Below are 27,958 nucleotides of genomic sequence, written 5' to 3'. Positions count from 1 at the left end.
AGAGCTGCTCATTCAGTTTTCCAGTCAATTTATCTGATTTCTGCATTACCAGCTTTTCCCAAATATCTTGCTGGTCTGACTGGCTGAGGCTGAAAGGTAAGTTTGAGCATTGTGGGCAGACAGATACTCTACCATAGAGGAAAAAGAGTTAATGCCGTCTGTTGCAATCAATGAGAAATTTCACAGATCAGATCCCCATTGATGTATTAGTTCTTTGACAATTAAGAGTATTAATCTTAAAAATGCAGTTCAGTTTTAATTTTGCAGGCATGGAGACACTTTTTCTTCTCACAAGTAAGTATCAAGGCAACTTGTATGTGTTCAGATGCGCAGCCTGGCATAGGTGAGTTGTTGATAGCGGGCTACAACTTTGTAAATAGTTTAGGCTGCCAAGATCAGTATCTTTAACTTCAGAGTAAGAATTTGTCTTAAGTCAGCCTCACTGTTTAAAAATTCAGTGGATTTACAATTTCTTTGGACAATCCTTTAAGAAGTCCCAGGCTTACATCCAGGACTTCAGTCTGGAGTATGATAGTGTTTTAAAAGATCACTGTGAATATGAACAAAATCATCATAATCATCAGTGAATGATGGGTCAAACATAGTCATTTAAAAGTCTCCATTGCTCGTCCAGATCCTGACCTGGTAAGCACTTCTCCATCAAAACTCACATTTGCAGCTGAGATTCCATAGTGTTTATCTCCTGAATTTGATTTTATTTGTACATCTCTGCTTCTAGAAACAGAAACCGTAGAAACAGCAGAGCACTGGGCAACCAGGCTGATCTCAAAGTCTTTGACTCCCATTCTACTGTATAGAACCAGTTAGACACATTTATATTCAAGCTAGTGAATTCTGGTTGCTGTGGCAGCTCAACAGGTTATCAGTACCTATCTCAGTCTTCAACCTTGAGATAAAAGGGACTAAAGTAGCCTGATACAATACAGTTATACAGGAAAGCAGGACACAATAAGTCCTCAACCTGCAGATACTCCTTCAGTTACTTTTCACAGGAGTACAGGGCGGTTTGTGTTTCACAGGTTTTTACACAGATTTTAAGTGCACTGGTCTCAAGGCAGTAATTGACAGCACCACAGATTCAATGAACACCAGATAGTTCAAAACTATTGCTGCAATTAATTGCTCCTGTTGCCCTTAGTGTACCCAAGAGAGCAGAAGACAGGCAAAGTCACTCGAAAGCCTTTGGAAAATGCAAAGTATGAGATTCAGAGGAAAAAAAAAAAATTATTCCCAAGTCACCTGGATTTTAAGAAGGTTGATTCTTCTAAAATAAGACACTTCAGTTTCCCACTAGTGGGTTGCAATCATCTTGTTGACTTCGAAGCTTTTTCTTGAAGATGGATATTGACGTGGATGGCTGGTAAAATATACTCCAGATCTCTCCAGCAGAGGTAACCTCATTGGAATCTTCTGTTCCAGATGCAGATGGTATCCGATGGGATCTAGGAAACAAGTGTTAATTCACTGCGAGTGCTAAGGTGCTTGAGGTGCTGCTGGTTTTAGTCAGTTTCCACTAAATCTGTGACACCTTTTCTTTCTACCTGTGGCACAGTTACATAGGGTTTTGGAGTGTTTGTTTGTTTGTTTATTGGTGAAAAGTTAGGCATTCTGTTGCTAGAATAGCTGCTACCCTAACAAAAGCAACAATATTAAGAAGCCTGTATATATTCTATTACTAACTGCCATTAATATATATATATTTCCGTGTATATTTAAGCCTGTTTGTGGTATGTAAATACAATATTCAACATTTATGATTCATTGATAACTCACCCATCATTTTATTCAATGACTGTCCATCTAGAGGACACAAAAATTACTTGGTATAAGTGTAGAGAAATACAGTAATAATGTGATGTTGGTTTTATTAATAGGCAAAAAAAAAAAACAAACCAAAAACAAACCAACAAACTGGTTGTCACATCATAATACAGATTTTAATTTCTGTGATTCTTTTTTGAACCATTTTCAGTATTTCAGTAAAAGACAATATTAACTAGCCCATATCTTAACTCTTTTCCCCAGTTTCCTGCGCTGTGATGGGGTTTTAATTTTTTCCCCACAAAGTATTATCATAATTTGAACTCTTCCCTGCAATGCCAGGTGACTGATTACATTTTCCTCCTTGCTCTATAACATCCCTCAGTATGAGAAGCCTTTTTATTCCTTAAAATACAAATCTTGTCAAAACAAGACCAAAATAAATATTCCAGCAGCAAATGCTATCCTAACAGATTAGAAAGTTCCAAAAATGTGCTTATTTAGTACCTTTTATGAGGATACAAATATGTAATATATAACTTAGATTTGAATATGGCCAATCTGACAATATCATAAGGCAGAGAAATGAAGTGCGCCAGGTTTGGTACAGAGCTGAGATGTCAGTTCTCAAGGCCAGTTTCGCTCCAGACTCACCTCATGGTAATGTGGAGGAATATCTTTGCTATTACGGCTGTAATACTCAGGATGAGCAGTGCCGTGAGACTATATATTGTCCACTCTGTAAAAGAGGAGAGGGAGAGGAGAAGTTCTCAGTTCATTCATTTATTTAGTTTTTAATGTAAGAATATTGCACAAAAGAAACCCATAGCCTTCTAATGCATTACTCAAAACTGTAATTTAGATGTGTCTTATACCTTTAAGTATTTTCTGTAAAAGCTGGCAGAAACTTTGTAACTCTCAGTCAGAACTGGTTTTTCCCCATGCATGACTGATCCCTAAGGATTGAAAGCTGGGAAAATCAAAGCATATACCAGTAAAATTATTTAACTAGTGTCTAGGAAAGGAATCAAAACTCAGAGAAAAATTTAAAAGCAGACTAAAGAACATACTAGAATATATGCTACCAGTAGTGACTCTGTGTTTGCAAGGAGATGGCCTAGTTTTATAACAGCTATTAGAGTGTCCACAGTGTGATCATGGCCCAGCTTCAACAATAGATAAACATAGATATACCCAGGGTAGTTGAAAGACAGGAGAGGCCAAAAGTGATATTCAGCAAGAATGCATTTCCACTCTTCAATTATTTACAACTCAACAATTTCCTGAATGGTGTCTTGAAAGTGAACTCTAGACACTCAGTGGCATTTTCCCTACACCCATTAACTTGCTTCATCCTTGTAGAGCCCTCTTTGTATTATTGCTGTAGTTTTTGTGAATTGGTGTGACTGGGACACATCCTGCATTGAGACCCTTCCAGACTACAAAAGCTTACTCTTTTTTCAGTGCCTTTTGCCACCTCTATGGTGTGCACTGGTCACTGAAGCTGATTCTAGTAAGGAGACTGCTTTGACTCACATATTATTATGTGCTTTCATTCTCAAGGAGTCAGCATCTTCACAGTATTTCTAACTGATTTAGGACAAGAAGTGAGTTTTGAAAAGTCATGAGAGCAGCACAGTTAGTGGTAATTAGACTAAATGAAAATTTATCTATTGGTAAAAGGCATAGTGGGTCACATAATGTGGTGCAGGAGGCAAAGAAAATAGTGACTCTAGATTATGCCTTGGCAACATGTTTTTCCTGTTTCCACATTTTCTTGTAATATTACCAGGCATGGAGCTACTGGGATGACTTGGGCTGGTTGTGAGGACATAAAGTATCTTTGATGACCGGGCTGCACTGATGCTGAGATTTGCTTGTTCATTTATCTTCTCTGAAAAGGTCTGATTCACTAGAATCTTGTTTTGATGCACATTGTCCTTCACAGCTGAAAACACAAGAGTATGATTACTATAATATCTTAAAAGGTATAACTGGACTTTATTTTGTGCTTGTAAGCAGCTCTGGTTTACTTATAGATCTCCAATAATTGAATTATGCCTGATGCCAGAAAAAGCCTGTACTTTAACAAGTTCGGGTTCTTCAAATTTTTCTGGAAGCTGCTCTTCACCATCACAGTAGGTACAACTGAAGGACTACAATGTTTTCTTCTGAGTGTAACAGACTGTTGGGAAGAGCCAAGATTAACAAAGATGAAGGCAGACTACTGTCTTTTGTTTTGTTTCAGCTTTGTCATTTTCCAATCTGTTTTCATAGAATCATAGAATAGTTAGGGTTGGAAAGGACCTTGAGATCATCTAGTTCCAACCCCCCTGCCATGGGCAGGGACACCCCACACTAAACCATGTCACCCAAGGCCTCATCCAACCTGGCCTTGAACACCGCCAAGGATGGAGCATTCACAACCTCCCTGGGCAACCCATTCCAGTGCCTCACCACCCTCTCAGTAAAGAATTTCTTCCTTATATCCAATCTAAACTTCCCCTATTTAAGTTTTAACTCATTACCCCTTGTCCTGTCACTACAGTCCCTGATGAATAGTCCCTCCCCAGCATCCTTGTAGGCCCCCTTCCAATACTGGAGGGCTGCTATGAGGTCTCCACGCAGCCTTCTCTTCTCCAGGCTGAACAGCCCCAACTTTCTCAGCCTGTCTCCATACGGGAGGTGCTCCAGTCCCCTGATCATCCTCGTGGCCCTCCTCTGGACTTGTTCCAACAGTTCCATGTCCTTTTTATGTTGAGGACACCAGAACTGTACACAATACTCCAAGGGAGGTCTCACGAGAGCAGAGTAGAGGGGCAGGATCACCTCCTTCGACCTGCTGGTCACGCTCCTTCTGATGCAGCCCAGGATACGGTTGCTTTCTGGGCTGCGAGCACACACTGCAGCCGGCTCATGTTCATTTTTTCACTGACCAACACCCCCAAGTCCTTCTCTGCAGGGCTGCTCTGAATCTCTTCTCTGTCCAACCTGTAGCTGTGCCTGGGATTGCTCCGACCCAAGTGTAGGACCTTGCACTTGGCATGGTTAAACTTCACCAGGTTGGCATCAACCTTCATAAGGTTGGTTTTGACAGGTATGTTTAAGACTTAATTTTTAAAAATTATATTTTGCTATTTTATGACATATCTGGCTGGAGTGTTCCAAACAGTGAGATGTTAGTGGAGCTTTTACCCACTGAGCAGTGGCAACAAGACAGAAGAAACACCCATAGATGTGGGAGTTAAAATACTTGTTCTTTTTTTGCCAATTCAGAAATCTTTTATGTGGATTAAATGCTTTAACAGCTCATTGAAAGGTAGAAACAGCAAAGTTGGTCTCTTACCTCTGTATCTGATAGCAAATCCCTGGGCTTGATTAATTTCATCTGAGAAAAAGTACAAAATGACAAAATCCAAAGAGATGTTAAATGTCTGGGGAGGCCGGTTCTTGCCATTAAAACGAGCTAGAACATGATAGGTATAGCCATCCAGCAGTTCCACCATATCTGTAGCATCTTTGATTTCAAAAAGGGCAAAGCTGAAGTGGATTTGAGATGCTCCTGGAACTTGTATGGTCCAGTAACAGACTTTGCCTGTGCCGTATGTGTCAGGAAAATCTGGGGAATAGATGACAGCTGTAGCAGAAGTATAATTCCCTCCACAGGCACCAATAAGGGCTGTGAAAAGAAGAGGAGGAGGAGTTGTGTTAACTGGTTTATAGCAAGTTTTGTCTGGTTTAATAAAAAAGCCCAAGTTAGTATAGATTGAGATTTTATTTGAGGGGCCTCACTTGGTCATGTATCTACCCTCTGGTAAGATCAGTTCTGAAGGAGTCTTTCTGTGACATACTGTTTGTGATAGCTGAGTTAGTACCATTTGTGGGGAAGTAAGAGACAACCTCTACAGCATGAGTCAGTTGCCTGACCAGACATAATTTCTTGGAAGAACGATTTCACATTATTAATGGATGTGAATTTTATGCCAAAATGGAAAGCAGCTTTATTTTATACTGAATTTAGGTGTTTTGCTGTTTTGTGTGCAACTGTTCTCACTGCATTTAAACCCTTTTCCCTAATTTGCTGAACATTTGAGGCCTCTCCTTTGGGAAAAACTGTGCCTGTTTCAATACTTACTGTCAAAAAGAATGACTCTGCCATCCCCACCACAAGGCTGAGTGTGGTCTCCAAAGCAAACACTGTTGCATTCCGTACTGGCTGCCTCCCCGTATCTCCAGTAGTCAGGATTATTTCCACAGAAACAAGCATAACCTGACTCCATGCCTGCAAACTTTGAAAACAAAGAAGCATAAGGAAGGAAAGGATAATATTTAAAGGAGTGACAGCAGGAGGTTGTATGAGCAAGAAAGCTGGCAGCAGAGTATGTATGTTTTGGGGAAGTATGATTAGTCAAAGGGCCCACCACAAACTGGTTTTGTTTGAGCTGTCAGGATGCTACTTGAGAAAGATCAAACGGAGGGCAATTAGGGCATCCTATCACTCATAACTGCAGGAAGCAAGCATATTTTGTCCTGGTATCCTGGCATTATTCACTGGTCATTTGCCCAAACTGCTCTGGATGCAGAGAGAGGGCTAGGCCCCTGGAACAGAGGGAGACCTTAGACCTCCTAAAGGTTAAAAAAAAAAAAATGTGATGAAGAGCTCTAGGCATATTGCTATCTTCTGTCTTCGAAAATATCTTGTAAATGTATTTCAAAGAAATCACCTTGAATTGCTGACTTCGACAGGAACTGATGCATGTTTGGATAGTAAGTTTATTGGAGGTCTCACTGGTGCCAGTCAAAGGTGGTGGCTCTCCATGGTCCTTGTAACACCCTAGATTCCCCGGCACTGGCAAGGATAACAGACAACAGTCATTTTAAAGGTGTGCCTGGCAACACCCAAGACACAGACCACTTTATGCACTACCTGGCTACTAGGCAGCTCTCTATATGTCCTTGTCTTCATTTTGCAGTATGTGAAATGTTACTCTATTCTAGATCCTTGTTATATTTTCCAAACATGTCCAGGGATAAATGACAGGTAGTGAAATAGCATCGTATCTTCTTAGCAATACACCTGCAATACTCTGTAGTTGGTTTCTGTAAGCCACAGTAATACAGACAAGGTAAATACCTGTTTCATTTCTCCTGATAGAGACAATTACAAAAAAACCCCGGCATTATTACATGAGTTCAGAGGTTTGGAGGTTTTAAAGTACTCCCACTCATGTTCTAACAATGTAAAATCAATACTGTGATTTCAGTCTGATTTTCAAAACAATGACATTCTGGAAGTTTTCTAAACAGGATATTTGAGAAAGGAAACCTAAGCTCTTTTAGGATGGAGTTTATCAAGTTTTATGGGAGGGACTATATACTTGCATAGGAGAATTTCTTAATATTTAAAACTCAAATTCTGGTATGAATTTAAAATATATTTTTGGTATGTAAAAAGAGATTGAAAATGAGCAATACTACTTTTTTAAGAAACATCTAGTTATACTGTATGAATCAACATTTCAAGGCTCACTGGTCAGTATGGCAGATCAGAAAGTTTTCCTCCTTCAATGCATAATTTGTCCTCTGGTTTTGTTTTGTTCTTGCACTTTTCTTCAAAGCACTGGAATTTAGACATGACTACTAGAGAGAGAAGATGGGGTACAATATAGTGCTGTGCTAATGGCATAAAATTATCCCTTGCCTACTTGTCGTATCTGCTTACGTACTTGGAATTAATCTGTTAACCAGCTCATTGGTCAGATAGTTTTTATTTCTGTGCCAGATTGACAAGGATTACTTTTTGTTCACTTCCACTACTCTGTATAACATGTGATGCGGTAAGAGACTGTGTAAGAGTTCGACTTTCTCAGTCATTTGTTGTCCCAGTACTCAGTAAATTCTGAACTCTCACTACTGTCCCACAGCACTGGTTCAGGTTTTTGATTTACCAACAGGGTTTTGGGTTGGTTTGGGGATTTTGTTTTGGTTTTGTTTGGTTTTTTTGGGGGTGAGGGGTAGGGGGATGCAGCCTCCGATGCCTGTTAGCATGTGGTTCAGTTGCTTTGAGGCTCCTTTTGAGTTAGTCATCTCTTGTACAGGTGGCCCTTTTCTCTATCAGATAACCCACATGTTAGTAAACTGCTTCTGTATTATTATACTATCACATAAATACCATAGGAATGCAATGATGCTTTTTGTACTGAGAGGTCTTTATAGTAGTCCTGAAAGTATCTCTTCACTGGATTCTGGAAGGCCCATTTCTGGGATTTCTGATTCATGTCCATGTGCAGCAGCTGTTGAAATAATGTTTTGAGTTCAGAATTTCTATTTGTCTGATCTTAACAAAGATGGGTTTGTCCTTATTCTTTTGGAATATGATATGCTAAGCTTGTAAACTGATGTCAGTTTACTCTTAAAATCGGAATCATTCTGACATCTGGAACAGTTAACAGGTCTGTCTGAGTTCCTGCTCCCATACTTAGGCTATGTTGCCTATGGCCGCTTCCTTATTTTGAAGAAGAGGGTTAGCATATCTCTTAGTGACCAGCAAATATACTGGTGTGTATATAATGAAATTGGGTGAAAAAAATCACATTGTATATTTTCATAATGTAAACTGAATTCATAATATATATTTTTTTTAAGAATTAGATGTTGTTGCTTGAAATATTTTTCATAAAATAATTTTCTGAGAATGACACAATTTAAATTATAAATGCTTGCACGGAATTATGGCTTTGATACACCCTGCAGCAACATGCATATGAGTACTGCAACTTCAAGTTACAGCCTGATTTAACATACCTTTGGAAATCCCCATTTACAGCCTCACCCCAGCTGAGTACATCTGGGCAGATAACTCTGAGAGCTCAGTTTTTCTGTACAGTGCATGATTTCACTACCCTGAGAAAGCTTCATTTTCCTTGGAGACTTGGGATTTCCTAAAAATGCTTTTTTTTTTTTTTTTTTAATGTAACTTTATTGGTAGGACCCTTCAACCTTTTCTCCAGAGGATTAGTACTTCAGTATGTTCCATGCTAAGCAACCAGACTGAGCAATTTAAAAGATGCTTATATTGTGTAACTAAATCAAGCCTACTATTTGGGTACAGCTTAATTAGTCTCCCTGGTGTCCCAACAGTATTTTAACTTTCTCTTCTCTAGCAAAAAAATTAGTGTCCTGTGATTTGGAATAAACAGGAGAAGTATCAATCTAACCCAACAGTGAATAGTAATTTTCATGTCAGTGCCCAGCTCTTCGGTAACTTTGACATCAAATCAACAAATGACATGAGCTGAAGGATATATGCTCACCTAAAAGAACTTCATAGTCCCACATCAAATATATAAATAAACACTCCTCTGAACTGGGGCAACACACACAAAAGTTTACTCCTGTACATGCATATATGATTTTGATATGCCATCTCTTCCTATGGCTACTGATGGCTGGTCCTAAACCTGAGACACCACTTAATTGCTACTGAAGGGTAATCAAAGTACACAGTATAAGTGTAATAGCAGAGGGGAGATAATCTGTAATCCGAGTTTGAGAAAATCTAATTGGCAAACTGTTTTTATATCAGATCCACAGTGGTGACAAATTACTGCTTTTCAACAATATTTTTAGTATATTAGAATAATATGCTCTTCTTTCATACCATATTGAACTGGATCAGGATGTATGTATAGGAAGCTGTCCAACATAAATCTAAACAAAGACGGTGTACATTTATGTACATGGAGCAGCTCTGCGGAAAAGGCCCTAGAGGTGCTGACAGACACTGAGCCAGCAGAGGGCCAGGCAGCAAAGGCCAACAAGTTGATATTAAAATGAGCACAGCTAGAGATCAAGGGAAGTGAACTGTTCCTCTACTCAGCACTTGTTAGGGCCACATCAAGATTACTTTGTCCATTTTCAGGCCCAACAGTGCACGAAAAACATGTAATTGTTTGAAGCGAATTCAGCAGAGAGCCAAGATGCTCAGAGGGCCGGAGCACTTGCCCTGTGAGAAGAGGCTGAGGTACTGGGGCTTGTTCGGCCTGCAGAAGAGGAGGCTCCAGGCACTCCCTAGCAGCTCTGCAATGCCTATATGGAGGTTGTCACAACAGTGGAGCCAGAGTCTTCACACTGATGCGTTTTGGACAAGAGGTAATGAGCTTAAGTTGAAACACGAGATGTTCAGACTGGATGCAAGGAAAATCATTTCACCATGCTGGCAGTTAAGCATGGGAACAAGGGCCCAGCAAGGGAGTGTCTTCTGCATCCGTGGAGGTTCTCATGGCCTGACGTGATAAACTTGGTCCAATCTGACAAACTGAATAACTTGGTCTGATCTCAGAGCTGGCCCTACTTTGCACAAGGAGGCTGGAGTAGATGATGGCCTGAGGTCCCTTCCAACCTGGGGTATCCTACAACCCTATGTATATGTGTGTGTGTCTATATATATAAGTATATATATGTAAAGCAATGAAGAATCAAAAGTGCTTCTAGATAGGTAATGACTGTTTAGTTACTCTGAGCTTTAAAAATTTTCAACATAATCTTTTGCCTTAATTTGTTCTAGCTACTAAGGAAACTTTGCGAAACTGAAATAGTCAATATTCTGCAATTACTGTTCATGCTGATCAGTGATGTCTCACCATTACGCTGTCTTCACCCGTTTGTTCTCTTGTGCTTAAAATGTCACCTCTTTTATGCAAGCATGCTATTTTTTTTTTAAGCAGCATATGACATAATGAGGCCTTTGCAAATACCAGAGCTTCTGCATATTACACATTAAGGCAGACGTATTAAATCATGGAATTCATCCTTTTGAGCTCAAACCCATATTCCAGCTATGCTCATCCATGTGTCTTTCAAAAACCTCGTAGCTTTTTGCAATGGTAGGTAGGTCTGGTCTGCACCAGTATACTGTCTCAAATTGTGCAAACTACTCCCTTTATTTTTGTGTTAAAATCTAGACAAGTCAATCTTGGAGTGATCAATACAGCTCTGTATAATTTACCTGGCTCTGCTATTTAATACTTCATCAATATTTCAGTCAACTTTACTAGATGACATATATGCACACAGGAAATCTGTTTATGGTAAGAGACTCATGTGGGCCACAAACATGGAGATACAATTAAGTAAGACTGCAAGCCTTTTACATTTTGGGAGCGTAAGTTACTTCCTTTGAATTTCAACCTAACCTCATTAACAAAGAAAGAGATAAAAAAAAAACCAAACAGGAATAGCTGCAACATTGCAAACAAACCATCTAAAGCATTTGGTTCTGAATTCTTCATGTGAGATGCACATGTTCTCTCAGGACTCAGTGCTGCCTTTTTGCCTTTTGTTTATGTCCATTCCAGGCTGCTTAGCAGACAAGCCATTAAGAGAAAGAGAGGAAGAAAAGGGAAGACTAAGCTCCTACTGAGGTAACTACCACTGTCTTCTGTAATTATGCCCATCCATCCTCATCTAACATTGCTAAATTCTGTATAGCATGTTTACACATGCAGAATGCCAGAACACATTTCTGAATTAAGTGTTACGTATTAGTGAATGAGACACAGGATATAATCATGTGAAATCATCATCATAATGAAAAATTCTTAACTGTAGATCCTTAATTATTGTAACAGTGAATCATTGCATGCAAATCTCTCTAGGCAATCAAGATGTTTCATATTGTTGGCATTGTAGTGGTGTATGTGGTTATAGTTTATAAGTAAATTATGCTCCAGATACTTTTCTTTTCTGGTAGTAAATATAATTATGGAAAATCAGCTTATGTAAGACAATTTTTACTTCTAAAAAATAGCATTTCTTTACACAATTACTTTCTGCTCACAGAACTCAGTTTTGTATCATGCACTTCACAAGTTGTTTTTGATGGTCCTATGATTTAGCATCATGCTTACTGAAAACAGAAAATCTGGTAAAGCATAAAAGGTTTGTGTTTTGTTTTGTTTTGTTTTTTTTACTTAGCTTCATAAACCATGAGGTTTGTATTAAGACTTGGATGGGCTTGCAATGTACAGTTTGTTCTAAATTGCTGCAATTCCTTTTTCTAGTATCCAGTTTCAGTGCAATGCTTGAAGCAGCTGCTACTGGCCAAAGGGACATTTTTTAAATGTAAGTCTGGATTATCTGTGCAAGTAACTGTCCAACTTTAAATCCTCTGCTCCCCACCACAGAGAAAATGAGTGAAGCTGCTTTTAAAAGGATCCTTTGTGTAGAACAAATGGAGGGGAGAGAATTTGCCTTTCAGCTTTTTTACTGGTGCCATATCCAGAGAATTTGTTAACATCTGTGGTCTTTAAAGAAAATGCAAATTCTTCCATTTTAGACCAAGATAAATTTCTTAATTAGGAGGGTCATGTTTCCTAAATAGGACCTGGTATATCAGAAAAATAAGAGTAAGATGTCCTCTGGACAACGAGAATTAGAGTGTTAAATGATTTTGTGTTATTTAAATTAGACTCCTTAATCTGTATTTAAGTCTAGGTAAGTCACCTGACTTAAGGTCACACATATGTTTGCCTCACTTGGGGAAGTGAATCACTCACATTCATAAAAAAAGAAAACTGTGGACAAAGTAAGAAAAATCTTTTTAGATCCATTTTTCTTTGTTTGGTTTTGTTTACTTCAACTAAGAAATATACTTCTTCCAATTGAAAGTATCCCTACATAAGGACAACTGCTGATGCTTAACAGCATACACGTTATCCATTAGAGAGTACTTGCACAGAAGTTAGGAAAGCAACTAAAGGCATAAACTATTAGACTTAATAAAATGTGTAGTTATGGTTGCTTGTTAACATGCAAATCTGGAATATATTTTTAATATTTAGGCATATTTTAAAGAATGTGATTCTTAAAGAGTTTATCCTGGAGCATTCAGGAAATTCTGGAACATATTGTCATGAATCATAGAATCACAAAATGGCTTAGGTTGGAGAGACCCTAAAGCTCAAGCAGTTCCAACCCCCTGCCACAGGCAGGGACACCTTCCACTAGCAGAAGTTGCTCCAAGCCCTGTCCAACCTGGCCTTGAACACTGCCAGGGATGGGGCAGCCCCAGCTTCTCTGGGCACCCTGTGCCAGCGCCTCAGCACCCTCACAGAAAAGAACTTCTGTCTAAGAGCTCACCTCAGTCTCCCCTCTGGCAGGTTAAAGACATTCCCCCTTGTGCTGTCCTTACAGGCCCTTGTCCAAAGCCCTTCTCTAGGTTTCCTGTAGCTCCTTTAGGCACTGGAACCTGCTCTAAGGTCTCCCCAGACCCTTCTCTTCTCCAGGCTGAACAAGCCCAGCTCTCTCAGCCTGTCTCCATGAAAGAAGTTCACCAGCTCTCGGAGCATCATGACAAAACCTCCACATTTTGGACAAGTAAATAATGTAATGCATTAAAAATATTAAATACCAGAAGGAAGCTTCAGGTGAATAGCTTGTGAATGACTTGTTAAAATACTCAAGTCCAGTTGCAGTTTCACATCAATGCTAAGTATATGCACTAGCAAGCAACAGAATTCTAGACCAGAGCTCCCATATACCAAACAAACAGTGATCTTTTCACTATGTCCTCTCACACTGCATTTATTTCTTCCAAGCAATTCTGTGTATGATGTGTTATACGCATTAAACTAACGCCATCGTTTTACAAGCTAACTGCAAATGATGGACACATGTAACCTGTAAAAAAAATTAATTCATAATTTCCTATTCATTTTTGTCCTTTAGATTTTAATAAATGAATGACATTTTTATGGATTAAAAATACTAGCAGTACTTCTTAAGTTTTGAGTAATTTTCTGTCTGGTATTATTTGAAAATAATATAATCCAGTAATTCTGATATGAGATCAAAAAGATAGCAAGGGAGGAACACTTCAGTAAGTTTGCCCAGAGACCCATTTAAAATATTGCTTAGTCTGCAAATGAAAATAAGCTGACTGGCCTTATCCTAGTTTCTGTTTGAAAATCAGTACCCACTGTGGTATAAGTGCCAATATCTGTTAAACAGAGATGCAGGCCTAAAAAAATTTCATAGTGCTCTTACTTCGGCAGGATGGAATTTCACAGTATTTCCAGTATATTCCATCCTCATGCTCTGCAATGTAGCACCATGGGCTGACATCTCCATCAGGGTTCCTGAAAGAGAAGAATAGTGTGTGAGTGAAAAGTCATCAAGTATTTTCAAAAAACCCACATAAAAATCAATTTTAGTAAGCTTTGGTGTCATCACTATTCTTGCTCTAACAATTAATATTTAACTGGTTGGACTGACTTACCAAGAAAAATGCAAAAGTGATCAGGAAGTTCAGATCACTGTTTATTATAGGACACAACAAGCATAACATGCTAGTAGCACCTAAAACTTAGCTTATTTTTTCTTTAACTATAAAGGGTGCACAGCTATTTCTGGCCAGTACTGAGGAAGATCATGTGTACAGGTTCTTTAGATTCCTAAACCTGATTTCTGCCTTGGTACAAACCAGTCCAGACTCCAACTTTCTGTATGTATGATGACAAAACTATTTATCCAATCAAGTCTTCTGGGAAAGCCTCAGGTCTTGTCTTTTCAGTAAAGCTGAGTAAATTCATTCCAGTGATCTAATATATTGATGGATAATTCCTTATGCATCCACAATTATTCTTTGCTTATTTGATTATTTTGTGCAGCATCATTTACAAGTGCATACCTAATTAGTCATTAGGTTATTTAAAGTTTCTTTGTATGTACAATTTGAAAAACTATTTGTATTAAAAAGATCCATTTAAGAAATTAACTTGTTATTTTGGACAGTCAGGTTGAAATAAGACCTTTTCTTGTTAACTAGGGCCATCTATAATCTTTTTATCATTTACTTTGGCATGAATTCTATGAAGAGACCCCCCTACACTGAAGTGTCAGTTCAGCTTCATCTTGTCATTTGGGCACATTAACAAGTCTTTGTGGGAGATCCAATCTGTGAACTGCTGGGAACAGTTTTTTGTCAAATAACCGAATGCTGAAGACAACTGGCAAGTTAAGTTCAATTTAGCTGATTAAAATGCTGCTGTTAGGCTTTCAACAGACTAGTGGACGAAGAAGACTAGTGTGTTAGGAATTTAGGTGTAATGGCAGAGCTTCCAGTGGCTAAAGAAAGTAGAAAACTAGTATTAAGGAAAGCTTGTACTTGGAAATAACACAATTTTCTTTGGTTTCACACTTACAGGAAATTTTGCATTCACATTTGCATGACAGAAATCAGATGTCTGTAACTGAACCATGGTAATGGCACTCCACATATAAATGCCTTAAAATGCAAGGAAATCGCAGAGAAATGTGATGAATGTCTTTAGAAATCTTTGCCTTGAACCTCAAAAGTGCACACAATCAGAAAACAATCGAGTGTCTTTCAAAATCTCCAAAAACTTCAGTCGGCATAATTCTGTTATGGCTAAAATTAAGTTTAGTGGAACATTATGAGGCATTTTTATTTAACATGGTGTCTTGCAGTAAACAAAGTATTCCAAGTAAGGACCACCTATGCAGAGATAACATGCTTCTGATTAGTGCTTTAAGTGTAAAATTAGATTATTGAAATGTTGTCCTTAAAATTGAGCCTCAAAGGATCATAGTATGCCCTAAAAAAGCCTTGTGAGAAGGGAAAATCACCTTGTCCATTGTCACAAACGCAAGTGAGTGGCGAGAAACAGCTAAAACAGCAGTATCTTCACCCATGAAGCCCTGACAAGATTTGCATGCTAAAGATATGCTCTGACACTCTTAAAACAGTGACTTTGCAAGCGTTTTTTTTTTTCCTTTTCCAACAGAATGTGAAGTTAAAAAGCATTTATTCATTAGGATCATCATTTCATACACCTGTGAGAATACTCCTGGACCAAGCGATATAACAAAGAAGGAAATGGCTAACCCTCCAGTCAAACTTCATCTCAGAGGGGATAATCTAACACCCAGTAGATTGAGGTTAAAAAGCTGTATCTGGTAATCAAATAATTTCTCAGGCTTACATACCAGATTATAGGCTTCTTGCTCCTCATTTGCTGAGTAAAGTGAAACTCTAGTAAGGATAAGTTGAATACCTGGATAAACATCTAGGATATTGCCACACAGTAACAATCAAAATTACCTTCTTGATTGTGCTGTTTGTATCAGAGTTAATTCAGTGGCCACTCGCCTTTCTATAGCTCCATATTAGTATGTGTACTGAGAGACACATCTCCCTACATGTCATGAAAAATATTATGCACTTGGTGGTGTTGGGCTGAGTGAAGCTGTGAAGTTGGTGTAAAATGTTTTTGATGGGAACAGTCTTTTCAGTGCTCACATGCCCATCAGCTACTAGACTGCTTGATGGGTTTATTTGGTTTCCAGGCCATTTTCTCGAGAGAATGGCCAACTTCTATAGTGTTTCTTTAGTAGGTGGTGTAGTTTTTGCTCCTCCAAGATGCTGAACTGATTCAAAAAAGCATCAATTCTGAAGTTGGCAATAATGCTTTCTCCTTCTATGGCTGAAAACAGAGTCCACTGGTGCAACACATTGAACAGTGTTATTTTAAAGCACTGATGTAGCCACTGGAAAAGATCCCAAGTCTTTTTCTTCCCTGCCCTTCACCAATGCTCCCCATCAGAAATACCCTGCTCAGTCACCAAATACTCTGGAAACACAACTGACTCCTTTCATCAGTATGCTCATCTGTGTGCTGCATGTCACAAGACCTCTTCTCTGTGCTTTTTTACTTATTCTCCATTAACTGTCTGGTTCTGTCTCTGTCATATTTTCTTGTCTGTCTGTGATTAAATATGGTAAAGTTTGAAGGTGGCAACTGTATAGGCTCTACCCTAGAAAGCCTATAGCCTGCCAAGTAGAAGTATCTTCCAGAAGAATTGAGGTGCGGTTTGAACCTTCTCACGGAGCAGACATTGCTATGGCCCAGTTCTTAATTGCATGGGTTGAACATCTCTGTCCCCATTACACAGTGAGAGACACCACTCAATTTTATAAGCATCCTAGATGAGCTGATGATTATCACTGTTTAAGAAATATATCTATCAGGTTATTCCCTTCCTATTTCCATAGCAAGTATAGACGGGTATAAAAACTTAGCTGATCAGTCCTACAAAGATAAAACTGTGTGTAACTTCCTGATGCACAACATCAGGGAGTTAAATGTTGCAGGCTGAAAAGAGTCTGCAGAGCCTAAACACCTCTGAACTTAGCTTCTTATTTGGCTCCTAAATTCTGGAGTTCTTATTTAAGTTTTGCTTCAAATTCTATCCACAGAACTTCTATCCCTCTTTAGAAGGCAAGGAAATGAAAGAGGATCTGCCATGGTTTAAGCTGGTGGTGTAACCACTGACAGTTGAGCTTCTGAATTCAAGTAACAACTCTAAGTCACTGAAAAGCTTATGCTGAGAACTTAGCAAAAAACTCAGAAATGGAACAGAGAACAGAACTAGGCTTGTGGGTGAGGATAAAAACCATAATGTTGCAGAGTCTGCCACAGACATTCATAGTGCTTCTATGCTTGTGACCTGGATAATTTTTTTTTTATCTCCACCTTTTCATTTAAGTAACCTCTAGTCTTTCTCCATGATGCCAAATATAGGTTGGATATATGGTATGGACTTTGTGTGAGAGCTGGGTTGGTAAAGTTATTCTACTAATGGTGCTTGAAGATTCAGGGTACTGATTACAGGATAAACCAAAAGTTATTAGACATCCACGGTTCTGACATTCTTCACTGCATGACAGGAAGTTTCCTAATTTTTTGTCAACTGTTTAAAGTAATACTGGGTAATCAGGCAATGTCAGTAGCAGAGATACTTCTTACCTGCAGTAGTTATGCGCTCCAAGCCCTCCCTCCCCATTGGGATATTTCAGAGTATTATAAGGATGCTCAAAGGTTTCATTCCAAAAAAGACAAGGTTTCCCTGCATATTGTGAGGTCTGGTTCTGAGTGCCACGATAGTCAGCCCCATTTGCTGTATAACATTCTGGGAAGAAATTGAAATGGAGAAAGAGAATGAATGTATGTAGGTTTAGTCTTCAGTTGTTCTTCCCTCACCCTCCACCCCCATCCCAAAACACCATGTTTCCTTTCACTAACATATTTCCTGCATTGTTTAGGCAACTAAAGGTGCTGTCTGGGATGTAAGTTTTCTCTCAAACATCTATTGAAGAGATTATGATTTCATTACTTTACTAAACAATGTATAAGACAGGTCTGAAGAGTGGTTAATACAATTAACATGCACTTTCTGAATAAGCTTACTGTATTTTTTACTGTTTTCCCTGTGTTTTATTCACCAGGTCAAACCTGTAACTTGTTAATTTTCCAGAAATTAAATTAGATGATGCTGTCAGTCTGCCACATATCAGCACACTACTCAAAATCCCATGCCAGTGTAACTAAAGTTGAGAATATCTACAGTTTTATAAAGTGAAAAAATTTGTAGACATGGATCTTGCAAACATTTACATCCCAATTTAGAAAAATTCTTAAGTGTTTTTTCCTCTGGTCTGAATTTCTTTAGAAAAGGACCTCCTTCGGCAGAGTACAATCATGATACTGTCGTTTGCTACTAATGCATTTACGTTTTCAGATCAAATTTATAGGTCAGTATTCTTCTTCCTCGCCCATATTTTCTCCCATTTATCTTTGTTTTCCTAATACTCAGCAAGTTAGAAATCAAAGCAGAGAATGGTTTCTCTAGTCATTAAACATACCATCCCCTTCTCAATAGAACTACAAATCTCATGCTGCCTGGCTTTGCTATGTCTTATTATTGACATCTTCTGATCAAATAAATATTCATATGCATGAACAATTTTAGCTTTACTAAAAATGCAAAATTTGTTATTAAATTGTGCACTGTGAGGGTGACAGAGCAGGGAACAGTTTTCCCAGAAAGGCAAGCATTGGAATCTCTATGTTCAAATGCCATCTAGACATGGTCCTGGGTCGCCTGCTTTAGGTGACTGTGCTTGAGCAGAAGTCATCTAAATGATGAGCTCCAGAGATCACCTCCAACCTCAACTGTTCTGTGATCACCTTCCAGAAATAATCATTAAAATGTATCATAAGTAGGTCTATCCTTGTTTATACTTAACACTTGGTAACATCTATCATCAATGCATTTATTTAAAAGTAGTATTAAAAAACAACAGACCATGACAGAATTAAAACCGCTGCATGACACTGCTGTAAGCATTACAAGCAGTAAAATGAGTACTGAGCAGCATTACTGCGTAAAGTCAGAAACACTTCCTCCTAACTGCAGAACCTTGTTTTACCTACTGGTATTCTCTGCAGAGACCATACAACCACTGCAGAGATGTTCTACTGCCCCAGGGAAAGGGAGTGTGCTCTTAAGTGGAGGCTGCTGATCTCAGTGTCCCTTACAAGGTATCTTACAAACAAGGCTAGAAAGATCTGTATGGCTGCAGTAGAAAGAGGTAAAAAAAAACCAACCCACTCTCAGCTTAATCCTGATATTAGCAGTACACCTTTTTTGTATTAGAAATACTGTGAGAGATGGGAAAACATATTATTAAAACAATGCCTTTGAAGTACCTTTAGTCTGGGCCCACAAATACCAGAATGGTGCAATTATAATGATTATTTCACTGTTTTATTACACAGCAGATGAAAGCTGATGGTTTTGTGCCTTCACTGCACATTTTCATGCCTAGGCAAGTTAGGATTCTATTAAACGGAATTTTGTTGCTGAAGGCACAGAGGTGTCTGCACTGCCATTAACGTATACTGCTGTCATATATGGACAGAAAGCTGTCTAATTTAACAAAACCAAGTTTCACGTCAATACTCTTCCCTACTGTAATTTACCTGACTGCCTTAGTCATGCAGGCGAGCTACATACATTTACCTGAAAATGCAAATCTGAGTTTCCAGTATTGAGGCCACCACAGATATTTGGATAAACATAGGAAAAAAAACCCCACCCCACTTTAAAATCATCACAGTGTTGCAGCTTTCTTAAGTACCTCTTTTTACTTTGCAGTTAATTTTTTCTATGTCAGCTGAAAAATACAAGTTGATGAATTTGGCATAGAAGAGAGGAAAACATTATCAAACGGGACAAACAAAACAACATACATTATAAAGAAGCAATTATGAGAAGTGATAAGCATATCCATAAAAGACATCTACTTCAGCTTAGTGCTATTGTTTTTTTTGCTTCTTATTTCTAATGAACAGCAATATGTACTAACATCTACTTAAAAATGCAAGGAATGCTACAATACCTGAAGGTAATCTGGCACAAAGACTAAACTGAAGTTAACATCAGTCCATTTTAGGATCTGCTGAGACTGGCCCATGCTCTAACTTGCAGCAGCAACTGACTTTCATTTTCATGTCAGCCGATTTTTTTTTTTTTCTTTTTTTTTTGATAGATTTCTTCAAACTTCCTTGCACTACACTAGGACTTTGAGGACACTGCACAAAAGAAAGAGTCAGAGCTCTTCATTCCTCTTAGCTGTAGTTTTTTGTTTGCAAGACAACAGGTAGCTGTAACAGTACCTCCGGTACTTTTTGTACTTTTTCTTTTATACTACCAAGAGATTTGGGAACAATGTGCTATCTGAGCTGTAGTGGTTAGCATCTAGATGTGGAAGGAAGAGGCAGTAAGATACAACGTAAAACAAATGATTATCCCAGAAAAACTGAAATGGAAACTTAAGTTTTGGAATTTAGCAGCTGTTATCATATAAAATACATACCTTTTTGTGTTACAGAAAATTTGCTAGGAAATTTTCATTTTTTTAATTATTAATAATAATTTTGCCATAGCATGGAAGTGCATTCTTTTCAAGTAGCTACTGGCATTTAAAAATCAGGTCCTTTGTTCTACACTCTTTTACCTTAAACAATCAGCTTTGAGATCTGCTGAGATACCCTTTGTACAGTTTTCTATAAAATTCCTAGTAACATGAAAACAGATCTCTCAGCATATTCAGTATCTTGGCAGTCAACATCTGAATTCTATTTATCACATAGTGATTTTGCCATATTTTGTCGCACAACAGCCACGACACTATCTTAGTGATTTCACTATGAAATTAATATTCCCAGTGTGCTAAAGGTGCAAAGTGAATGTTTTGTCTGCAGACAGACCACTGTCCTTTCCACTTCTAATCCACAGGCTGCACTTTGAAGACAAAAGTCCTAAGAAATTTTAGAGGCGATCAGAACCTCCATCTTTCTTTTCATCTTGCACCATTGGTGCAATAATCCTGTGAAAAAAATGAGCTTAAAACAAAGGTCAGCCAGATTTGTCTGCACAAAACTGATTCAGAAGAGTTCATCTAACTAAAACAGTCAGAAAAGAGTGGAGTGAACACTACCGGTAAAACTCAGGCTTACTCAAATTACCTGATTTCTCTTTGGTAGATTATGATCATGTAGAAAGGAGAGAAAAAAACCAATCAACCAACCACCCAACAACAATCACATTTCCTTTACTGTTCTGGCACCCATTGGATCTGACTGTCTTACATTGGCTGATACTTCCATGTTACTTTAGGCTATGAAGCCCTTCGGTGGGAATCTAACTAACATCAGCACAGTGACTCAAGGAAATCAGTATCAGTTCTATGAATTTCTGTTTTGTAAGACTGTGGTACTACGACAGAGCTTGCACTATATCCAAGTCCTCTCCCAGCGGCAAAGACAGCAAGGGAAGAACAGGCACTTTGTGGAGGCCAAAACTGTCAGCTTTCTAGAAGGCATGAGAAAGCCGCTATGCTTGATAGATTAGTCACGTGGTTTCTGTTCATGTACCCAAAGCTGAGTTTAGACTACCCTATCAAGTGTAAACCTGGATTAAATCACCAGGGATTTAGGCACGACATGAGGGAAGCTGTGACCATTCAACTCTTGAAGTGTTCAACCTCCTCGTATTTCTAACATCTTAGTCAGCTGGGTTTCAAATATAGCCTGAAGTAGAGGCTTGTGTCAAATCCATTATTAAAATCAATGTCTGTGATGATTTTGTTGTATTAACTGTCTAATGACCCTGCTGCTTCTATTGTTTTGTTGGGATATCTGCAAACAGGATTAGTCAGAGACAGAACCACTGCAGTGGTTCTAGTCATGAAAAGTTGGAAGGTTCCAACAGGTCCTGTTCTGAATAATGCTTATGAGCCTTAGTGAGAAAACATGGACAGCAGTGTGTTGCAGGGGCTGCTTCTGTTTTCAACATATCAGGTGCTATGGTTGACAGAAAAACAACTCTTTTTAAATAAATATTGAGACTAGAAAAGTATGTATTGAGTGGCAACTACTAGAAAGAAAAAGCAAAAAATATGCCTGGGGATGGTTGTCCATTATGAGTGAATGTTCAGTGTGTGATACAGGTTCACAATTGGGTTTATTAGAGCCAGATCAACATTTGGAAGATCAAACAGCAGCTGTAGTAGAAATTTTTTCCATCTGTCTCAGTTCCTTCTTCAATGTAGGGACCTTACAATGATCACTTATGCCTTTGTTACTTTGGGACTGTATGGCTGCCTGCACTCCACATGTGCCACTTTAGGCGCCACTTTAGGATCACTTGAAAAATTAAGGTAGTGCAGCATGTAACAGTCTGACTTTTTTTACTGAATGAAGCACTGATGATAAAACATTGACATTTCAGAGTCTCCAGTGATTTTCTAAGACGTTTGCTTTAAGTTCTGGAAGCTACTCAGAGTGCTGACTAGTGAGATTAACCAGACAGATTAAAGGTTGACAACAACTGTCAAACAGAAACTAACCTATCTGGGCCAGAAATTATCCTGCCAGCTACTGGCCAACAAGAAGCAGATAAATGAAAGGTAAATGAAAGTGGCTCTTTAAATCTTGGGTTTCATTACAGTGGTGTGATAGCCAGAACATTAAATGTTCTGTAAGGCAACAAAGAAAGATGCCTTGAATTTACATGTTATAGCTGCCTACTAAACAAGTTCTCACTTGTTTTCCTTACAGCCTTTCAGAAGAGTAAGAAAAATGCTTAAGCAGAATGTAAGAACATGGAACCAAAGGTGCCAGGTCTGCTAATGACTACATATCAGCTGCTCAATGCACACAAGGCAGGGTAAGAAGACTTTTAAGTCATTTCCATTCTACCTAAACTGTTCTAGTTCATGCTAGAGCTTGCAATTTAAGCACTCCTCCTTAAATGAAAGCACTGTATGTAGGTGCAGATGGCAACAGTTACAGGCACTAACCAGATGCTGTAGTCTCTAATTTGATTGAAAGGCTATAATTAGACAGCAAAAACACTTCAATGAGAGAGTAATGCACAGAGGAAAGGACAGAAACCACTTAACTGATGCCAAGATACCCCACCAGTACAGAGGCAGGGGCCCATGGATGGAGGGGCAGAACACCAAATTACCTTCTTCAGATGTGAACGTTTTTGTTTCCCTATGGATGCGAATAGGGATTCTATTATCATAGGTTGCTACAGTTCTTCATGTGGGAACACTGATTAAAACCAGAAGAAGCTTCAGGAGATCAAAGAGACAAATACTGCTTCTGTGGTCATTATTAAAAATATTTTTAGCAGTGCAATGGTTTTCTTTGAAGATGCAGTTTTATCGACTGAACCAAAAGTTCATTTGCCTACTGTCATATGACTGGTCAAAAAAAAATTAATCTCATTCCATACTGTGTTATGATGCAAAATAAATGCTCTTGTGAAACATAAGGCTGCTTTAGACCTATGCATGGGGAAAATTAGTGTAGTGGTTTTGCACTTCAATATATTACTATTCTAATTAATATGAATATAACAAAAGCCCTTACTAAAACTATCAGGCCTATACTGTAGCAACACAACGCAACAGTTGACACAAGCTCAAGAAAAAAGGAAAGATATTCAGGAAAGAATAATCTTTGTTTAAAATTACAGTTTTCAAAATCATTAGAAAATAACTCTCCATTTGGTAAATCAGCCAGTTAAACTCTGATGTGCTGCTGTGACAGTGCTTGGTTAGCTGATCATTTATTCTTTGCAATGTAGGAGCATGCTGTACGTAGTTTAAAAATCATCTCCCTCTCATTTCTACATATCCACAAACACACACAGAGATACACATACAATTTTTAAAGTCCTCAAACAGAATTGCTTTTGCTGGTCAGAATTAGCAGCTTATATAGCATTGGCCTGAACCGGGAGTAGCCACAGTGAACACTCACCTGACATTTGATCAAACCTTGACTTACGCATCTGTCAGTCCTGTAAGAATATACATTCCTCGGAACATACAGATGTGGTGCTCCATACTTGTGCTCCCTGGCAGTGTATGAGTTGTTATATATGTGAACTTGCTATTCTTGTAAAACTTTGATTACTAACCTTCAATCCAACTACTTTTTCATCACTTCTCCTTTTTTGTTTGTTTTTGTGGTTTTGGGGTTTGCTTTTTTTTTTTCTCTCTTTATGGAATATGTTTGAAGCAGGTGAATTAAGACATAGCATGAGAGGCAGTTACCCTTAATTCTAATGCTTAAAAGTATGTATTTTGTAACTTTTTTCTCTTTAGTTGTAGAATACAAACATGCTATATCAACAACAGCTTTGCAGCTGCTGCCTAGTCCTCAGCCACAAGATGCAAACACGCTTGTCTTGTGATTCTTTATCACTGGAAGTAAGAATGCATGATGTGTCCCCATAAGAATTTCTGTTCCTTAATACACTCATTTGTTTACTTTTCTTTGTGAAGTTTTAAAACTGTTGTTCCATTGTCAAGCATGGCAGACCGAATCCCTTTGGAAATTGTATCAGGATGGGCCATAGCCACTGTGTGGATGGAGGGAGTGGTCAACTGCAGAACAATTACATTGTGATATGACAAAGAATGCAAATTTTGCAGCTAGCAGTATGTAATCCCTGCCTCCCTCCTGCTTTTTTGGCTCCATCCTGCCTAAATCCATTCACATAACTCTGGATTTTGAGTTATGCACTACGCATGTACAAGCATGATATGCTGAAGTGTCTGACTATTTCATTTTCTGTCTGGTTAGAAATGCTTTTTTGATTATTTCCATGACAATTGCTTCCATCTCTTTGACTCTGTAATACAAAACTCACCAAATTTAGACAGTCTTTTAATGTTAGGCAATCTATTCTCCTGTCTCTTATTTCTGATTCACTCGAGAAATGTGGTATGACTGAAGTTTGCAAATGTCAGAGTTTGGATCAATTGAAACTGTTAGACATCACACATTGAAGCAGAAACATTCTGTGAAAAGCAGCACGGTCCTATGTGCAATAATGATTGTTAACTCCACTAATTTCTGACAATTTGAGTAATTTTTCATAAGGCAATTCCAAAAGTTAAAGGTTCTCTCCTTAGTAAATGATGGTGTGACACAGTCTGTATTCCGACTGCATTTTACAATAATATTAAGATGTGCATTTTATTAAGCTGAGGAATAGGGATTAAAAATATACTATATGACAAACTGCCTTACAGAAGAAATATCCGTGTTTGTCATTTCAGAATTCTGCTAGCTGAAATTACAACCTGATCCAGCTGATCCCATTTTAGTCCTGTGGACTGACAAGAAGATGATCCTGGGGTATGGTTTGTGCATGTTAGCAGCTCTGCAGATTTGTACTTGCCATATAAATTACAGGTCCTTGCTGAAGTGTAGATTTGCACTGTTTCAGGTTCTTTAGCACAAGACACAGAGGGGGCAGTGCTTTGTCCACAGTTCTGCTCAGAAACCTTAAAAGAAGTCATTCTTCAACTTCAGCAAAGGAAGAAGTACCTACTGTGTGCACCAAACATGTCCTAATGGTACTGGGAACAGACCATTCTAGGCATGCTCTAGATATGTCCCTATCTAGGCAGCTCTCTACACTCTTATCTGAAAATACAATCATGTTTTACTCACTTCAGGTAACTTCTGAGAAGTTGTAAATTTTACCTTCCGAGTTCTCTGATAAAATGCTTCCTTCCCTCTCTCCCTCCCCACCCCCAATAAAGTTTATGTAAGTATTTTCCAAATCTAATTAAATGTATCTACAAAAACTTGATGAGCAAGTACCTGTTCATGGTGAAAGTAGAGCAAATTCTACGTTATAAAGAGTAACGATTAGAATACGCAAAATGTATCCAGGTGTACCACGCATCTGATGGCTCTGACACTGTGATGAACTGGAACAGCCACTTCAGAACTCATTAAGCAGTATATCAGAGTGTAAAGCAACGTTTCTTAGAGTGGAACTGGGATACTTGAAATCATCACTAACAACTGAGATGAGGACAAAAGGCTGCAGAGACTTCCTAAGCGAAGAATCACACTAACAGGTAGCAAAGCTTAAGGCTTCCCAGATTCCTTGGTCGAACAAGAACCGCAACGGTCAGAGGAGTCCGTTCTTGACAGGCGCTGGTGTAGCCACCCCCGAGTTCTTGTTCCGCAGCCCCGGTTCTGCCCTGCTGCCACTGTCACTTCATTTCTCAGTGAGTGTACCCACGCCCCACAGTCCCTGTTCCCTGCAGATGCCTCCGTTCTGCAGACGTAGCTACGAAACCACTTTTACAGAGATACGTGCTGCTCTTCCTCCTCTTACCTCACGCCTCCACAGTTTCCCGAGCTCCCAGCCCAGCAAGCACAGGGAGATCCTCAGATACCCCGCACGCTGCAAGCTCCGCGCGAAAATCCCCCCTGCGCGTCTGTGCGAGCAGCTTCGAGCCGTGTCCCGTAGTGGCGAGCAGGAAGGGACGTCGTCGCGACCTCGAAGAGGTACTGGTGGGCAGCAGAGCCCTTTGCGGGGTTCAGGGGGAGCCCGCCCCGCTCCACCGCCATCACCCCTGCACGAGGGGACGGCGGAACGGCCCCACACGCGCCCCCCTCCCGGCTCCCCGCGACGCGTCACTCACCGGAGAGAACGGGCTCCCGGCAGCAGCTCAGCGCCAGCCCTGACAAGGCCAGGACGGCGGCGAGGGCGGGGGGCTCCATGGGCAGCGGCCGCCGGGCCGCACCGCACTCGCAGAAGGCAGCCCCACTTCTCCGGGGGCAGAGGTGGTCGGGGGCGGCCAGGAAGAACGCGAAGTGCGGGAAGCGGCGGCCCTACAGCATGTGTCCTGAAACTGCGCCCCGGCGAGGTTCCGAGTGGCAGATGAGGGATCCTATTACCAGCCATGTGACAGGAAAGGATAGAGACCAAGATCCCAACCTGCCGTAGCCTGGGGCTGGGGTACCGCTGCCTCTGCGTTCGACACCGACGGGTTTAGGCTGCCGGCGCTCGCTCCACTGCCAGCGCAGGGGCTCCGCAGAGCCCTCCGCTTAGGCAGGGCCGCCCCGCCGCCCGTGAGGAACCGGCCGGCGACCCTTCTCCCCCACTCCGCCCCAGGAGCAACCCACGTCTCCCTCTCGTCACCCCGCTGTGCCCTCACACCGGACGCACGCCGCGGTCATGGGAGAGGCCAAGCAGGAGGCCGCCAGCCTCATAGCCCGGGCTCTGCCTGCGGCCCGCCGCTGCCCCGGCCCCATGCTCGCCCTCCAGGCTGGGGGTCCCAGGGAGTTGACTGCCAGCAGACGGGAGCGCGCAGGTGCAACCCGCCTCATCCCTTGCAGCCGGGCCGGGGGTGAAAAGGGAAACAAGAAGGACGCTGTGAACTCCGTACTGGTGTCGTGCAGCTCTCGCCCGCTTACAGCCGCTCTGCGCGATCCCGGGTTGGCTGCGGGTGCACGCCAAAGGGCCGCACCCGAGCAGCGGCTGCCTGAGGGACACGGCCGCGAGCGGTGTGGAACTGGCACGCACGCGGCGATTTAGGGCGTCGTTCTACAACTGGAAAAGCACCCCCCGCGCAGCGGGAACGACTGGGCAGCGGAACACGGCACCCGGTCGAGGGCAGCGCTGCAGAGACCCGCCCCAAAGCGCGCGCTGCGTCCCAGCGCAGGGCGGAGCCGGCGTGCGCTGGCATAACCCCGTGGCGGGGTCTCGCGCGGGTGCGCGTAGGCGCGCAGAGCCAGGGACTTGGGCGTCCACGTACGCACGGACACGAGACGTTCGCGCGCTGCGGACACGCGCCAAACGCTCCCCAGAGACAGCACAGCGTGGGCGCGGAGGGAGCGGTGAGTGCGCGCGCGGCGAGGCGGCGCCTGTCCCCTTCCTCGTCCGCGTTCACAGCAAAACCGCAAAACAGAGTAAAGAGGCAGAA

The 27,958-nt window shown here is 40.4% G+C and overlaps 1 protein-coding gene across 1 annotated transcript; it reads right to left on the bottom strand.

Moving 5' to 3' along the window:
- Positions 1 to 1,300: 1,300 nt before the first annotated feature.
- KREMEN1 (kringle containing transmembrane protein 1) lies at positions 1,301 to 26,753 on the bottom strand (the record flags this gene model as incomplete). Its single annotated transcript, XM_080628345.1, has 9 exons — positions 1,301 to 1,463; positions 2,437 to 2,521; positions 3,572 to 3,730; positions 5,129 to 5,461; positions 5,918 to 6,071; positions 6,507 to 6,631; positions 13,828 to 13,919; positions 17,610 to 17,772; positions 26,675 to 26,753. The coding sequence occupies 9 exons, from the start codon at positions 26,751 to 26,753 to the stop codon at positions 1,301 to 1,303; spliced, it is 1,353 nt and encodes a 450-aa protein (XP_080484471.1).
- Between the last annotated feature and the right edge of the window lie 1,205 nt (positions 26,754 to 27,958).

This window comes from Psittacula echo (genome assembly GCF_963264785.1).
Source record: "Psittacula echo genome assembly, chromosome: 13".
NCBI lineage: Eukaryota > Metazoa > Chordata > Aves > Psittaciformes > Psittacidae > Psittacula > Psittacula echo.
Note: the sequence above shows the minus strand (reverse complement) of the source record. Positions and strands in the feature narration are given on the sequence as shown.